This window comes from Limulus polyphemus, unplaced genomic scaffold (genome assembly GCF_000517525.1).
Source record: "Limulus polyphemus unplaced genomic scaffold, Limulus_polyphemus-2.1.2 Scaffold2701, whole genome shotgun sequence".
NCBI classification, from domain to species: Eukaryota; Metazoa; Arthropoda; class Merostomata; order Xiphosura; family Limulidae; genus Limulus; species Limulus polyphemus.
Genome location: NW_013668311.1, coordinates 33149 through 50773, shown reverse-complemented (window position 1 = coordinate 50773; position 17625 = coordinate 33149). Strand labels below are relative to the sequence as shown.

Below are 17625 nucleotides of genomic sequence, written 5' to 3'. Positions count from 1 at the left end.
AACGCCAAAGCCTGTTGGCATGCACCACCTTTGGATGACCTAGCCACCCACATTTTATCCAGAAAGTCACGTCTGAGAGACGATCCACTATGTAATATGGGCCTTCCCATGGAGATGACAATTTAGGAGACTTCTCTTTGGTCTTCCTGGAATTATACAACCACACCTTGTCTCCTGGTACAAAGCTGACTTCAGTAGATCTCTTATCATAAGATAACTTCATCGAATCAGCAGACGTTTTCAAATTTGAAGTTCCTGACCAAACATCAACTTTGCTGGAGTGTATCCAGTGGCTTCATGCTCTGCTGTTCTATAAGCCATCAACAGTGGAGGGAGTAAGACATCCCAGTCATCTAGGCGGCTATTACAAAAACTTTGCCAATTCCTGTCCCAGTGTCCAGTTGCACTTTTCTACCATCCCATCAGACTGTAGATGAAGTGGCATTGTTCTGGTCTTTCGTATGCCAAACAAATTGCAGTATTCATGAAACACAGCTGATTCAAAATTACGGCCTTGATCTGAATGCAGTTTGTATGGCATACCAAATATGAAGAAGAAATTACTAATAGCCGAAGCTACAGTTGTAGCTTCCTGATTTGGTATTGCATATGCCTCAGGCCATTTGGTGAAATAATTCATCACCACACAAATGTACTTGTTTCCAGCACGAGTTTGAGGCAAAGGACCAGCAATGTCAACGACTACTCTTTCGATTGGTGCACCAACTTGATATAACTTCATTGGAACACGTCCCTTATGCTTGGGTCCCCTTTTAGCACAACATGTACTGCATGTCCTACACCATTCTTATTTCTTTCAATGTCTTGAAAGCATGCTGGCAAGAAACAGTCCATTCAAACTTCTGGCCTTTTTTGGTCAAATCATGTAGTGAAACAGCTATAGTTGCAAAGTCCTTCACAAACTTTCGGTAATAGGTACAGAGTCCCAAGAAACTTCTTAACTCTCCCACATTATCTGGTGTTGGCCAATCATGCACTGCTTTCACATTATCAGGATCAGTTTGCACACCATGCTCATTTACAATGTGACCCAAGTAAAGCACCTCTTTCTGGAACAAGTGGCATTTCTTGGGATGGAGTTTGATGTTTGCTGCTTTCAAATGCTTGAATACTTCCTCTAGCTGGGACATTTCCTCATCAAAAGTTGTTGCAAACACAATGACATCATCCAGGTACACTAGGGCTATCCTCCATTGTAGGCCTTCCAGTACTCTTTCCATCAGCCTTTCAAATGTTGGTGGAGCATTGCTAAGCCTGAATGGCATAACACAGTATTGACAGAGACATTCGCCATAAATAAATGCAGTCTTAGGTTTATCTGCTTCAACCATTTTCATGTTATGGAAACCCGACATTAAGTCCAGAGTTGAAAACCACCTGGGTCCACTTAGGGCATCGAGAATATCATCAATTCTTGACAGTGGGTATGAGTCCTTTTTGGTTATACTGTTAAGAGCCCCGAAGTCCACGCAGCAATGTTGGGTCCCATCCTTCTTCTGGACTAACACGATGGGAGTTGACGAGGGACTATCTGATTTCTCAACTATCCCTTCCTTAATTAGGCCATCCATGACCTTCTTCATCTCTTGTCGCTTTGCCAGAGCTATTCTCCTTGGAGGGATCTTTATTGGATGGTGATTGCCTGTGTTTATTCTGTGCTCTACACGGTCTGTGCAGCCAAGGTCATGATCTCTTTTCAAAAAAATGTCTGCATAATTCGCCAAAAGTTCCCTAACCTGAAGAGCCTGTGATAATGATAAATAGATTATGCTCTTTTTATAGAGGTCAGTTAAAGGTTTCTGGGAGAGGATGTCCTTTCTTTATGGTTGTAATTCTTGCCTTAACATTGACTGGCTCTACCTCCTGTTACACACCCAACAATGTCCCTTCCTTAAGTTTCTGTTCACATTTAGAGAAATTAGCCACTGTTATGGGTACTACTTGATAACCTGGCACAAGTGATCTTCCAATCTTCACGCCTGCTGGCCTGGATGGGTCTTCCACTGCTTCCACAAGCATCGGCCTTCCTTGGGGGTGTTCTTTTATTCTACCCCAAATTATCTTCTCTGACACAGGGGATATTGTAGTTGACTTAAGTGCTGTGACATGCAAATCAACAGATGCAGCAACACTTACCAGAATTTGGCCTTTGTTGTTCCCAAACGTCATTTTATCAAAGTTAACTACACACTTCCTCAGTAGTAAGTAGTCCAACCCTAGTATGCATTGGTCTTCAATGTCAGCCAAGTATACTTTGTGTCTGTCCTTTATGCCCATGAGCTCAATAGTTAACCACACTGGTCCCCACAACCTTGCATAATGTCCTTTCACACCACAGAGCTTCTGTACAGCTTCTGGCACTCCTTTGTGATCCAGCACCTTGGTGCTCACAAGGGTTTGCTGAGATGCAGAATCTATGACGAAGTTGCACTTTTTGCCATCCAGCTTCCCTGTCATGTAGACACTATGTGTGCTTGCCATTTTACACTTAGCTGTTGGGACTTTCACAATGGGGGTTGGTGGTTATCCCTCAACACCAACCACTACTGGTTTCCCGAAACTGACATATTGGTAGTATTTTTCTTACACTGGCTCCTCATATGTCCTTGCTCTCCACAGTTCCAACAACCTTTCTGGGTAGCAGCCTTTCCTGCCGTGGCATCTCCCTGTGTTGAAGTTGCCAGCATTGAGCTCTCTTGTGCCCAGGTATGTTACAGTGCCAGCAAAGTCCCTCAAACTTATCTGAAAGCTGACCTTTTCTGGCCTTGAATCCTGATGACTGTATCAACCTTGGTATCTTTGTGCTTGACTTAACGTAGGATTCAAATTCAAGAGCTCTGGCCATTGCATCCTGCATAGTAGAGGGGTATGCTTGGTTCACTTGTATCTTCAGTTTTGGACTGTCCAAGGCATCTACAAACTGATCCCTAAGCAACAACTTGAGGATGTCGGGTGGCGCAGTTGGGTAGGCCTTGTGTGCCATACTTTCCAAGTCCTGTGCCAGCTTTTGCAGGCTCTCCCCTTTAGCACGGTCTCTAGTCCTAAATGTAATCTTGTAGACTTTGGACTGATTTGCCACTTCTCGTCTCCAACTTTTTTTTTATTTCTTTTCCGTCACCCACTCTCTGACACCAATTTGTTGTGTATCTGCTTGTTTGATAATTTCCGAAAAAATATCTTTCCGAGGAACTTCAGTGATACAAGTCCTTTCTTGATTAAAACTAGTTTATTCTTTCTCAATACATGCTTTGTAATACACAGAATTTCCAATCAGTACGTTAAACTTAACTACCTTTATAACACACGCTATAAATCACAGTGATTCATACACTTTATTTATGGTGCCTACTGTTTGCTTGACTCAATTATCTATATCTTTAATTCCTCTGGTTTTTCTCGCCAGGCTTATATACTAAAAAAGAGGGCGTCTAGCAAACACCCGCGGGGTTGCTCGATAATTCATGATCCTTCGAGACACTCCAGCGCGCATGCTCCCAGCATCTGCTGTCGTAACAATATGAAAAAGAAGTATAAATGGGCCGAGTGGATTTTCTTTTCCTTGCAAGTTTAACAGCCATGTTTTTTTGTGTGCATTTTTATACATGTACAGCCTAAGCAGTCAACAGTAAAGGTTTTAAAGTGTTGTTTGAACTGATTGAATCTTTACTGTTTAAGGTGCTTTTGCCTAAATATTCTATTAGGGTTTTGTGTAATTCCTTGTAATCCCTATTATGAACCACATATATAGTGGTTCATGATATATATTTACTGCAAAATATGTGATTTTTATTTTCTATAAAAAAATACTTCTTTAAAATTTAGCAATGAAAAGGTTTGTTTAATGGTGCTGACAAGTACGCTTAGTCTGCTGTCTCTTCCCTCTCAAACAGTGGATTGCAGTTTGTACTTAATTATGTTCACAACTGTTACAGTTTTTCCTTGTGGAAATTATTTTTTTCTCCATCATTCTCACCAAATAAAACTTATCATTATTTAAGTGTTATATTATTTTCGTAATTCATTGTTTTCAATATATTTTCATAAGAAAGTATTAAGTGATGTGCTATGTTATATGACCCCTGCTCCTTAGTAAATATATAAATGTTTTCAAAATTTCTGTCCTTTTTGAACATATATATAGTTTTTTAATATAAAAAGTTAGTTAAGGGAACCACTAAGTTCCTGCTGTAACCTGGCACATACTGTAATGAAAGCATCTGTGATCTTTTTAAAGGAATACCAGATATTTGTAAGATAGCTAACTTCAAGGGAGAATAATAATAACATCATTTTCATTAGAATTATGATAGTTTTTAGCTTATGATACAGTGACCATCAATCATATGGATATAATGTCCTGAGAAGAAATGCATTGTTTTTCTTCCTATATAATGCCATATTTTCTCAGTATGTAACAGGAATTTTGATGATTGATAATAAGATAGTTGAGACAAAGCTACTCTGAGATATAATATATATATATATATATATATACAAGTACTCTAGTTTCGCTCGGATGATAAGGTTGATTTATTCTAGATGACTATGTCAGTGTGTGTATTCTGAACCCATTTCAGCAGAAAAGCATAACCTATATACTTTTGTTACTCCTTTACAGGATGTGGCCTGTTTATAAAGGTAACCTTCCCTATGACTTGTCCTCCAATTTTAAAATTAAATAATAAAAAATAAACCTTTTTAATTAGTGGAGCCTAGCCTCTAAATTAGAAAACAACAAATATTTTTTAAATTTTGTAGTTTATACATTTCATTTTATACTTTCAGCACATAGCCTCTTAACAATAATATTATGTTATATTTCATTGCTAAGCAACATGATACAAAAGCCATTGTTGGAATGCATTGTTACCAAAATGCACTGGCTTTTATACATATTAAAAGTTGTTATATAAGGAGTCACTTCTTTTCTATGTGGTTTTTTGCTAGATTGCCTAATTAAAAAGATGCACATGCATGCACACACAATGTGTGTCTGTCTGTAATTTATATCTACAATTTTTAATATAAGGAACCACTTCTTTACCATGTGGTTTTTCACTTGCTTGCCTCATTAAAAACATGTGCATGTGCATGCACGTGGATAAGATAAGTAATACTATCCTGGTGCACATCCTCAAAGTACAATTAGTATGGGTGCAAAATTTCAGATTTCTAGGTTCTTTCATCTTGGAGATATGGCAGTCACATTTCTTTTCTATGTGTTTTTTGCATAAAAATATTTGCACACACACATAGGTAAGTAATAATACCCAGGTGCAAACCCTCAGGGTCCAATTAGTATGGGAGCAAAATTTCAGGTTTTCAGGTTCTTTTCTCTTGGAGCTATGGTGGTCACACACATACACAGACATGCATGTGAGCATGCACACAACTGTGATTTCTATTTCTAAATTTCAGGTTTCTAGGTTATTTCATATTGAAGCTATGGTGGTCACACATGCACACAACTGTGGTTTCTATTTGTCAATTTTTTTATGATTTCTATTTCAAAATTTCAGGTTTCTAGTTCTTTCATCTTGGAACTGGTGTTCACACATGCACAGACATGCACACAACTGTGATTTCTATTTGTCAATTTTTTTGTGATTTCTCTTTCAAAATTTCAGGTTTCTAGGTTCTTTCCTCTTGGAGCTATGGTGGTCACACATACACAGACATGCAAGTGAGCACTCACACAGCTGTGATTTCTATTTTTCAATTTTGTTTGTGATTGCTATTTCTAAATTTCAGGTTCCTAGGTTCTTTCATCTTGGAGCTATGGTGGTCACACATGCACATAACTGTGATTTCTATTTGTCAATTTTTTTGTGATTTCTATTTCAAAATTTCAGGTTTCTAGGTTCTTTCCCCTTTGAGCTATGGTGGTCACACATACACAGACATGCAAGTGAGGATGCACACAGCTGTGATTTCTACTCTTCAATTTTTTTGTGATTTCTATTTCTAAATTTCAGGTTCCCAGGTTCTTTCATCTTGGAGTTATGGTGGCCACACATACACCCACAGGCCTTTATTTTTATAGATATATCCAGTATAGGTCATACAATACACCAGCCCTTTAAGCTTTTTATCTTACTTGTGAATGATATATTATGTCCAGTCTCTTTCCTTGCTTCAGATTCAATCAGAATTAAAAGAATTCAAGTTTTGTTCCACCAAATGTTTTCTGGCAGATTTACAGTTATTCTGTACCTTCAACTGAGAATACCACAGAGTAGGTAGGGAGGAAAAAATCTGGAGCTGTGACTGCAGGATTTGTTACTGCAGTGTCTGCTTTTCTTTTGGGTTATTAAGTTTAAGCTTTATAATTGAGATAATTCTATTTTTCACAAGTTGAAGGACCCATGATCAAGAGGAAGATTTAGGCAATAACAAGTGAAAACTGGGAGGAAGAGCCATTGGGCCTAAGAGAAGTTCTATCCTGGACATTAGATTTACTCTAATGCTGTAAAAGTCCATGATGTCTTTCTCACTGTTGTCACAGATTCAGGAAGAGAACTGCTAGAATCTGGTCCAGCCAGAATATCCAATTAGATAACCTCCCTAAGGTTTAACACCAATGCAAAGGAAACAGAAACAACTGAGGCTAACCATGGTGGTAACCAGTCTGGGATGTTTGAGACCAAACGGGGTTGTCAAGACTACAAGTAACTGGCCAAGAGAGACTGGAGGTGCCTTTGGTTGATGATTTGCACCAGTAAAGTATGTTTTTCTAGCAGGTGAGATACTGGGCATAGACTGAAGAAGATGGTGATCTGTGGGGCAGAACTGAGTTTCTCCATGCCAGGTGGTGTACTTTCAAGGCAGCAAAGGGTTGTAAAGAAGCTCAAACTCAAACAAAGCTAATGGACAAGTTACCTTCAGTGACTTGCTGTTTTACAACAATACAGGGATCTAACACTCATCTGAGTCCCTGTACAAGCCCATTCCACAATATCCCCTGATATTAGGACTTCTTAGCCAAGAATCCACGAGTAAGTGGTTTTCACCAAAACTACAAGTAACTGTGATAAAGGCTAAATATATATCACCCTAACATTTAAGGGTATAACAAAAGAGAATCTGGACCACTTCTTAAAAGTTTTTTAGGTTGGTTAATGTCTGGTATAACAAAAAAGGATCTGGATTACTTCTTTAAAGCTTTTTAGGTTGGTTAATGTCTGATATAACAAAAAAGGATCTGAATTACTTCTTAAAAGCTTTTTAGGTTGGTTAATGTCTAGAACAGCTGGACTCTGGAACAAGTAATCAATTGTCTAACCTCAAGTTTGGATGGTCCAGCCCTCAATCTATCAAGCAATTAAGCAAAGCTCCAGCTTTTCTGCAGCTCCAACATGATTATTGAAAAATAAGTCTGTGAAACCAAGAATATCACAGTGATAATATACTTAATAATTTTTTTTCAGGTTTTAACATTTATTCTTTTCCAACCTAAACCTGTTATGTTTCCATGCCTGACTTTAATCATGTCTTACCCAATTTTTGAGATTTATGTCTAACTTGCATCTTGAGTTTCAACACTACCACTAGTTTCATAGTTGAGAGTAAAATTATCATCAGACTTCAAGCAAACTGTAAATATGACACATCCAAATACCTCATAATTTTTGTACTTTTAGATTATATTGTCCTCAATTAACATTTCATTCATCTTATGCTTAACATTTTCATGTTAAGACTAAAAATACTTCTTTTCATCTCAAAAAACTCAAATTTCTTTTGCGTAATCACTAAAACCTCCTAAGTACATTTCAAACACTTGTTTTCAGTAAAATTTTATATTTTGTTTACCCTAGCTTTACACAAGGATGGTTAATTTTGAATGACCTCGTAACTGCGGAAAAAAGAAACAAATCTAAATTGCCTTTTTTTCTTTCTATGATGACTAAAAATTGTAATAGGAAGCTACAGTTGTTTATCCTCAATAGTTAAAGCTTATAACAGTATACATCTGTTTCTACTTACATTTTATTGCCCTTTGAACCATGCCTAACTAATAGTCCCACCACACAAGTTGTAAGTCACTCCACAAATATATAGCTCACATTACCATATTGAGTTATGTAGTGCATACCCCATAAAAAAATTATTGTTCTTATTCTTAATTTTACCTTATCTAAGTTTCTGATTTGTACATTTTAGTAACTTTTATAATAATAAATAAAGAATACACATGAAAAACAAGAAATGTAGTACTTACCTAGTAAGTCTTCTTGTTTTTTTCTGTTGACTGTTGAGGAAACTAAAGCCTACATTTTTATACTAATGGTACTACAACACTAAATAATTTTATTGAATTAAATAAAGCACCTAAAAGCAGAGAAAAATAAGTTGCACAAAGCAAATAATGTCCTATAACTACAATAATTCTATGGAATAAAAGCCTTTCAAAATTCGGCTAAGCTTGCTGATGTCATTCCCATGAGGATAAAGTTTTGAACTAGAGGCAAAATAGCCAAAACTGTACAGAAAACAATGGAATATAATATGTCATTTTACAGAGTAAAACTCTGGTTTTCTATTGGTTAAAAATAGTATAGTATTAAATTGGTTTTCTATTGGTTAAAAATAGTATAGTATTAAATTGGTTTTCTATTGGTTAAAAATAGTATAGTATTAAACTGGTTTTTTATTGGTTAAAAATAGTATAGTATTAAATTGGTTTTCTATTGGTTAAAAATAGTATAGTATTAAACATCAAAGAAGGGCATGGCAAGTGGGTCTGATTTTATAGTTTATGGTTCTATATACAAACAGGATTGAAGAGTATAAAAATTATGCTTTGCCTGAGTAATATCTGTATTATAATGAGTAATTTATAATGAATTTCATACTTCTCAGATGGATGATAAATAAATTAGAGACAAGCGAAGACGTACCTAGAGAAAAAATGTCACAATTCTCACACTAGAGGAGATTGAGGATTTTTTAAAATCTTTCCTTATAAAGTTAAGAACTTAAAACTTATATAATTTATTAAAATTAGATTTATTAACTACATTTTGATGCCAAGTTTATTTGTATATAATGATAATAAAGTAGTTTAATTAGATTTTGAATATAATTCTAAAAAGTAATATCATGCACACTTTGATCTGTCTATAGCATAAGAGTTAATGTAAGACACCTACTCCTGCTATATAATATCCATAGTCTGCTATCAGAATAATAGGTGTAGTTAAACGGTTGTGTTTGATGTGGTACTCTTCAGGAATGTCTTCTTTTTTGTACACATGAAGTCCATCTATTTTTGTTTTCATTAAGGCTTCATATACCTGAGAAAGAATTACAATGAGGTAGTTTTAAGCATTAAAAACTTTTTTTATTGATACATTACTGAAAGACACACTGTTTACTTTTGTTCATTCTGACAGTCATAAAACATATATACTCAGTTCAACCACTGTACAGCAATTTCCATTTCAAAATAATTTTATGTTTGGCTAAAAACACTGTTGTGTATTAAAATTTTTTTAGGCACTTACTACTACTTTAGCTAAGGTGATAGTTTTCATTTATCGTTTATGAATTACTCATTTTGAAGTAATTTTTTTATACTATATTTGTCAAATAACAATAACAAAAGGAACAGCTAGTAATTCAATTGTTTCAAATAATTTATTTTATGTCATTCATGTAAATAAAGGTAATCTTTGATTACAAATGATAAAAAACCTTCAGTTCATTTCATGACTTCTATAGATATTATTTTAAAATAATATATTCAAAACAAGTCAAACGTATGTACAAAATTTCTTTACACTATAAGAAATCAGTTTTCTTCAAAACTCTAAATAATTCTCTTTTCTTGTTGAAATTCTACTCAGGCTGATTCAATTACATTAGAATTCAATTGACAAGACGAAATATTTCTCTATACTCTTATCAGTAAATAATTCACTTATGTTACCCTGTGAGTTAACACAGCTGTATCTCGAACTTTAAATACCTGTCTCCTTTTCGTCAATGTCCACACATATGGGTTCAATTACTTTAGAACATCCTTTGACAAGATAAATTATTCTTCTTACTCTATTCAACTGTGAAGCTCGTTTAAAAATATTGCCCATTACAGCTAATCACCCACACACTGGCTAACTTCACGTTTTCTTTCGCTAACTAATTTTCTGACTGAACTGCACTTTACTTCACTTTTACTCTACTTCTTAACTTTTACTTGCTTGGTTGCCTATATTTATACATTGTTCACTGAGACCTCGAACTTTCTATAAACTATGCAAGCGGCACTTTAATGTAACAATACTCAGTTATGGTAACAAGAAAAATACTGAAGAATCGAGTAACTTGACATCAACAATATTAGTAAAGCCTAGACAACAATGTAATTGCAAACACAACATAAGACTTGTACAGAGTTACGTAACAAAATTTGTCACAACTAACACTTTTAAAACAACCCATCTTAAACACTCCTGTCTTAAAAACTACACAATCATTAAATATTAAGTCACAAAATAAACTAAATAATAACACCTACACTAAACAGACTTGTATATTCAACAGCTGTAATGAGAATGACCTGTCATGTGAGTATTACCGGTCACACTATGTAAATACAAGGTTTCTTGGAAACTAAGGAAGCTGACACTTGGACAGTTTGAGATATGATTTCAATTTAAATGGTTGATTATAGAAGAACCAGTTGAAAGGAATCATCTGGTGTAAAAACTACAAGTACATACACTGTGTTTATCTTACATTATATAATAAAGATTGTGCATTTTGTTCTATAATTGTGTCCAGTTTCATTTTTCTGTTTAATATGAACTCAGTTAAGTAAGTTTTAGTAATACTCCATAATCAATATCTTGAACAACTATACAATTACTTAACAAATCTACCAAATAACTCTAACTCTACTAAATCTAATAATTCAGTTCACTTGAATACACCATAGAGTGGATAGAAAGGTGAAAATATTAGTGCCACGACTACAGGATATCGTTAATGCAGTTTGCTATTAGCTGCTGAGGTGTTCACTGCCCTTTACTTGAACTCTCATGTTATTAAAATTAAAAAGGCTTCTAGTTAGCAAAATGGTACTTTCAAGAACTAGAAGGACTTATGACCTAGAGGGTTAATGGCAGAATATGTTGATGTATTTAGGGGATATGATGGCTAAACGAGTCAAAGCACAGTCCCACATCACACAGATAAATGTGACACATATCCAATTAAACAACTGCAGCACAGACATTCCTGGAGCACTGTGGAAGTTGCTACTACTGAAATAAAGTGTACATTAAATGACAAATTCATAATGTCTTTAGAAAATGCTTGGTTATCTCCAGTAGTGATTGTGAGAAAGTAGGAAGGTATGCCCAGGTTTTGTACTGGTTTCAGATGGGTGAATGTGGTGACTCATCTTGATTCCTTTCCATTACCATGAAAAGATGAATGTATGGATGCCTTTGACCCTGGCAACTCGATACTGGCAAGTCAATCTGGATGATAAGAGTAGACCCACAATTGCATTTAGCATGAGAGATGGCTTATGCAAGCTTCGTGTTATGGCATTCAGCCTGTGTAACTCTGCTGCTATCTTTGAGAGGTTAATGGGGCTTACACTGAAAAAGCTGCAATGGAAGAAGTGCCTGATCTACATTGATCACATTTTGGTATTTGGTTGAACATTTGAATCTGTGTCTGAGAACCTGAAAATGGTATTCCAGTAGATAAGAAGGCAGCCTTGAATCTGAAACCTGGAAGAAATGTGCTTATATGCTCTGAAGTGGATTTTCTCAGTAATATTGTAGGTAGAGAAATAATTTCCATGGATCATCCTAAAATAGCAATGGTGTGAAATTGACCTCAAACTGTGTTCAAACAAGAAGTCCACAGTTTCCTTGATTTTTACATTGTATTTTGATGGTTTGTGGCTAAAATTGTCTCATTATTATTGGCTCTTATACTAAGGCAGAAATGCATTTCAGATTGAATGAGAATGCAAGCAAGCATATCTATAAGAGGATTGTGAATTCCTACTTGACACTAACATGAGTGATAATGGAATTGGAGCAGTGTTATTGCAGTTGCAGGAAAGAGTAGAACATGTAATTGTATATAATAGTCACACGCTTATGACATGTAAAGAACCGCTTGTGGCTGTTGTCTTCTTGAAACACTTCTGGTAATACTTGTATGTTAGAAAATACTGTGCTTGAGTGGACTATGCATCATTAAAATGGTGAACTGATTGATGAACTTTCAAAACCCCAGAAGGATGGTAACACACTGGATAACAGCATTGTAAGAGTATGATTTAATCATTAATTACTGCCCATGCCTATAACAAGGAAATTCAGATGGACTGTCTTGCCAGATGGAGAGACACTATAAATTCACTGAATGTTTGGATTCTGGCCACTGTGGGGGGAATTAAAGAGTACTTCTGCTATAACAACAAGCCATGCCATAGGGGATTCCAAGAACAGATTGATGCCACAATTAATGCTTCTGAGGGACCCAAATCTATTGTTTGTGTTCCTTCCCATACAGCAGAATAAAGCTTGTCCAGCTGATATTGAGGAACATGACATGGATGACCATAGCCTATGGCTCTTGTACACTCAGTTACTAGTGCACAAAGATGTTCTATACCATTGCTACCAATGAGCAGTGGTTCTTAGCCTGTTTTATAGCTAGTTGTCACCAGAGGCACAAGCTTCTCCAGATTTTGCCTAAAATAAAGCCTAAAAGGGGCACCATGGTGATACACAAACTTGTACTAATGTATGACAGTAGTTCTTTTGGACAATTTCAATCAAGACATTCAGTGCTGGTATAAACATTGTATGGTGTTTGCCACCCAGAGAAAATGTCACCCAAAACAGGGTAAACTCCAAGAAAAAAATTTGTTGTTTTCTACAGAGAAAAGCCCTGGATATCACTAGTCCAAAACCAGAAACATACAGAGGTCACCTCTATATACTCATGAGGCAAGGCTTATCCTTTCATTGATACATCTAACAGTCTACAGCTGCTGCACTGGCAAAGCACTGGATAGCCTGGTTTGGAGCACCTGAAGAGACCCACATAGATCAGGGAGCTAGCTTTAACAACCAACTGTTCTTTGAGTTGTGTAAACTGTTAAGTAGGGTGAAGAAGCACACTTCTCCTTATCATCCCTAGTCTAATGGTTAGTGAAAACAGTGATACAGACTGTCAGGTGCACACTTGCTAAGACTGGTAATCCAGACCAAATTGACTTATGTCAAGATGGTGTATCACATAACTGCAGAGACATATACAGGTTTTGCTTCCTGGTGATATGATGTACAGTTTTCCACCCATAGTGTATGTCCCACAGTGTCCACATGAATATGTGGAGTGGTTAAGGTCTGCATTAGTTGATGCTGGATTGGACCCCATCTTGTGATTACACTAGTCAGTCCATTAATTTACAGCAGTCAAAATGACTGAGCACCTGATTATTGAAAGGAAATGGTAATTCTTACTTTTCAAGCAATAAAATTATGTTCACAATACAATGTATGTGATATATTATGTGATTCCAATCAATTACCACAAAACTAAAATGGCTGATGCTAGTAAACATAATAATGCCTAGTGTGTTAACAGTTTATACAAATGGAAATGATAGTTAGGAGTTCCAAAATCAGCTGAAAGGGTGTTGCAACTTTTGCTTTCTGAGCTATCAGGTAACACTGTAAATTATAGTGTATGTGCTACAATGTACAATTACCATTCAATCAACTGCAGTTAGAACAGTTTGCAAGATTAATTGGATCAAAATGGCTTTGTAACCCTTACTTTCTGAGCTATTGAGCAGAATTTCACTGTAAGATATATCCATGGGATATTGGATGATAGCTGCACAATTAACCATATGGTTACAGTTTGTACCCATTTGGCTTAATTCTTGTATGAAGAATGATACACAGTTCAACAATAGAAGCTTTCTAAATGTATCTTCACAACAATTGGTAAGATTCTGTTAAAGATTACAAGTATTTTGTACACAAAGAATGAGATTATTTTAATTAAGTATTTTAACTAAAGACTTATTATTTTTATATTGTAGTTATTTGCACTCTGACTCTGAATATTTCAAGTATTATCATCAATGTATAGTGCAATGAAATGTTTGAAATTAAGAAATAGAAAAAATGTACATAACTTTTAATTTTTTGTCGAATAATCTTAAAAAATCTTTTGGATATATTCTTAATTTCATGTCTTTACATTTTCACATGTAGTTTATTTTTTAATGTTTTATTTTCCTTTCCTGTCCTTCAACATTATTTTTCATTGCAACACACATCAATGGGAGTCCTCAGGCAATATTACAGTATTATCGGTAGAGACACTTTAGGCTTCTGTAGAATGTAACAGCACTTATATACTACATTAAGCCTCATGAACAAAGGAAAATTTGGGTTGATTTTAAAAAATGACTAAACCTTTCTAATATGTCATTTTAAAATACAAATAAATAATTAGCTAAAATATAAAACTAAACCCTAATTACAATTTAATTGTCTACCTAACTAACAAATTTCAAGGTGAGAAACAATGCTAAGTGCTAGCAAGGACATAAACAGCAACAAAACTGAGAGCGAATTCAAGAACTTGTATGGAATTCTGCAAGACAATTTGAAAATAACCAATGGATAATTGTAGTTTAAAATGAGCTCTTTCTAATGGTTATAAACATCTACAGAAATACTCAGCATTGAGTGCTAAATTGTATGACTATGTGCAGAAAATGGGTATGGCTTCTGTCAAGAGTTCCTAAGAGATTTATTTTTCCTTTCTTGGAACTTCCCTAAGGAATTTGAAGGAAGGATGTGTAAATAGAGTAATTAACCTAGTTTCTGCCTATACATTAAGGTCCAGTCTATGAAAAGAATTACTTAAGTTACAAAGACTGAAAGCTAAGACTTGTAAATGTTTGTACATCATTGGACAACAAAACGGAAGATTAATAGTTTTTTTTTAAAGTTTCTTTTAAAATCAAGAAATTAAACCATAAATAATATAAAACATTGAATTATAACATATGTTACAATACTAATTTCACTGACATACATTGATAGTACAGTTACTTAATTAAATTTTGAACGTAACTCAGTAAAACCTCATGACAAATGCAGAATGGAGACCAGTAACCATAGGGTTAATACAGCTTACAGTAGATATAATACATTATGCATTGACAGTTTGCACAACTGAATAATATACATACGAGTTCAAAAACATAGGGGTTTGCAATTCTTGCTTTATGAGTGATGTTTGTGAGGCAAATTGAAAAGTTTTACAAGGATCATCACCTGATCTAGCAGAGTAGCATGAGCTCCATGGAGAATACCATATAATCTTTACTGGATAATTGTTACTGGTACACCTCAAAATAAAATGTAGACTTGTACTTTGTTTGAGTGTATATTGATATATTCTCCAATAATTAATCCTGACTTAAGAAAAATTGTAGCTAAATAGTCTTTGTTGGGATGAGCTCGATCAGTGATTATTTATTTTGTGATGCTTTAGATTGACAGCTCACAGGTGGCAGCACTTAATAGACAATAGCTACAAACAGTTGCTTCAGATAGTAGCTTGAAACAGATAGTATGTAATTTCAGTGGAAGCCAAAGGCAACTATTAATGTCTGTGATTGTGTATAATGGATATATATATATACATACATGTGTGTGGTTTCACACATGTATTAATGTTACACAACATCATACACAAGTGTTATATAACATGAATGAATAAACATAATTATTAAGCCACATGTGAATGGAAATGAAGAATTTGATTAGGGAGTTAAGACTTTGTGGTATGAAGTTAACTGTGATTACTGACCTTTAAGGTATTTTTGAACATACAATGTACCTGTTATTTGCATTAACAATGGAAAAAAAAATGTTTCAATTTTGACACTGGAATTTTCAGCAGGTAATAAATTTTCATGTCAGTAAAACAGTAAGAACGACTCGCACTACATCTGAGAGAATACACAGTTTTATCTGTTGTATTTTTGGTGTAGTGTAAGATACTCTCATTGTGTCAAATTGAAATGTTTGAGTAAGTGAGATTATCAGTAGCATGTAATGTTCACAGAAAGTATCTTAAATGTCATAACAAATATACAATTGGTGGAACCAGTACTTTACCTGATTGTAACAGAATATTTTCAGTCATAATTGAAGTATTTAATAAATCAAACAGTTTCCTAAATATTTTCTTAACGTTATTTCAGTACAAGGAACAGTTTAAGATACAGAACAATGCAGGCTGCAAATGTACTAGGGAGAGAAGGAAAGTAAGAAGTCTTGTTTCTGGCTTGAAAATAAATATTTGCTCAAAATGTCACCAAAAAGAGAAATATTTTTAAGATAATTTGTCCCCAAATGCTCAATTTCTTTGTCACATACACATTTTCTCTCCCTGTGTGTATGTATGTGTTTATATATATATATATATATATTGTACAAAAAGTTATTAAATTTCAGTTACATTGATCTCCTTTTATTTCATGTATCATCTGACTGAACATACAATAAAGCATCAGAAGCATACTGGAATAAGCAAATGACATGTTACATATTAACTAATAACCAAAGTTATGTATATACTTGATTCCAGAAATAGTGCAACGGGATAATGCAATAGGGTTTTGTGTGCTGTGATGATAATTAGTGTCAAGTACATAAGTACCTGATAATAACAAAAGCTTGTCAAAACATCATGCATTTGTTACTTGTAATAAAATCTCTTTCATTCCCCCATTCAAGCTGTCATCAAGTGGGTTCCTCATCATCAAATAACAATATCTATTATAGTATTAATTTTAGAAATTTCATTGTTTTTCAACAACTCAACAGAGTACCTAGGACATCCTGTATAGCAGAATGTTAATGTTCATATAGTTAATATTAATAATATTCAATAACCTCTATGTAAAAATGTGGTCAATATACCTTTTAACTACAGTACACTCAGAAAACAGCTTCTATAGAAATTACAATAAAAACATCAGTTATTCTGTAAATTGAGAAACTGTCAAAATTAAATTATATTTAAATATGACTAAAACTTCAGGGGTTTTGAAAAACAATCACCATAACTTACAGTCCAGTTTATATGTTTTGGTATCAAAAGTGAGTTATTTTTCAGCTCAGTATAGAACTCGAAATATTCTACAGTAGAATAATCAAGGCGGGTTTAATCCAGACAAACTTACAGCCCTATAAAGATTAGTTATTAAAAATTTCAAAAAGAGATAGAAAATATTCCAAATATCAAATACCCATGTAAGACAATAATAGCTTATTCACCTTATCTTCCTGTCCTTCTGTTGGAATTATCATACTTGAAGCTCCAGAATAAATCATGAATTTCAAGTCCTGAAGGTCAATGGTGTCACTGATATTGATCACTTTTAAGCCTTTAGTAGGATCAGTGGAAGTCATTCCATGGTCTGATACAATAACCAAGTTAACCTAAATGCAAACCAATGATACTATATGGGTAATTAAAACTTCTATGCTCATTAAACAATAAACACTATTTGATTGTATAGTTACAACATTA

The 17625-nt window shown here is 34.6% G+C and overlaps 1 protein-coding gene across 2 annotated transcripts in view; it reads right to left on the bottom strand.

Moving 5' to 3' along the window:
- LOC106467673 (ectonucleotide pyrophosphatase/phosphodiesterase family member 6-like) overlaps positions 1–17625 on the bottom strand; it is a 58487-nt gene that overhangs the window by 9739 nt on the left and 31123 nt on the right. For both annotated transcript variants that reach the window (XM_013928045.2, XM_013928047.2), the window contains exons 4-5: positions 17370–17534; positions 9174–9317 (exon numbers count right to left, since the gene is read on the bottom strand). In XM_013928045.2, the coding sequence (XP_013783499.1) occupies positions 9174–9317; positions 17370–17534 (309 nt within the window). The remainder of the gene's footprint in view (positions 1–9173; positions 9318–17369; positions 17535–17625) is intronic.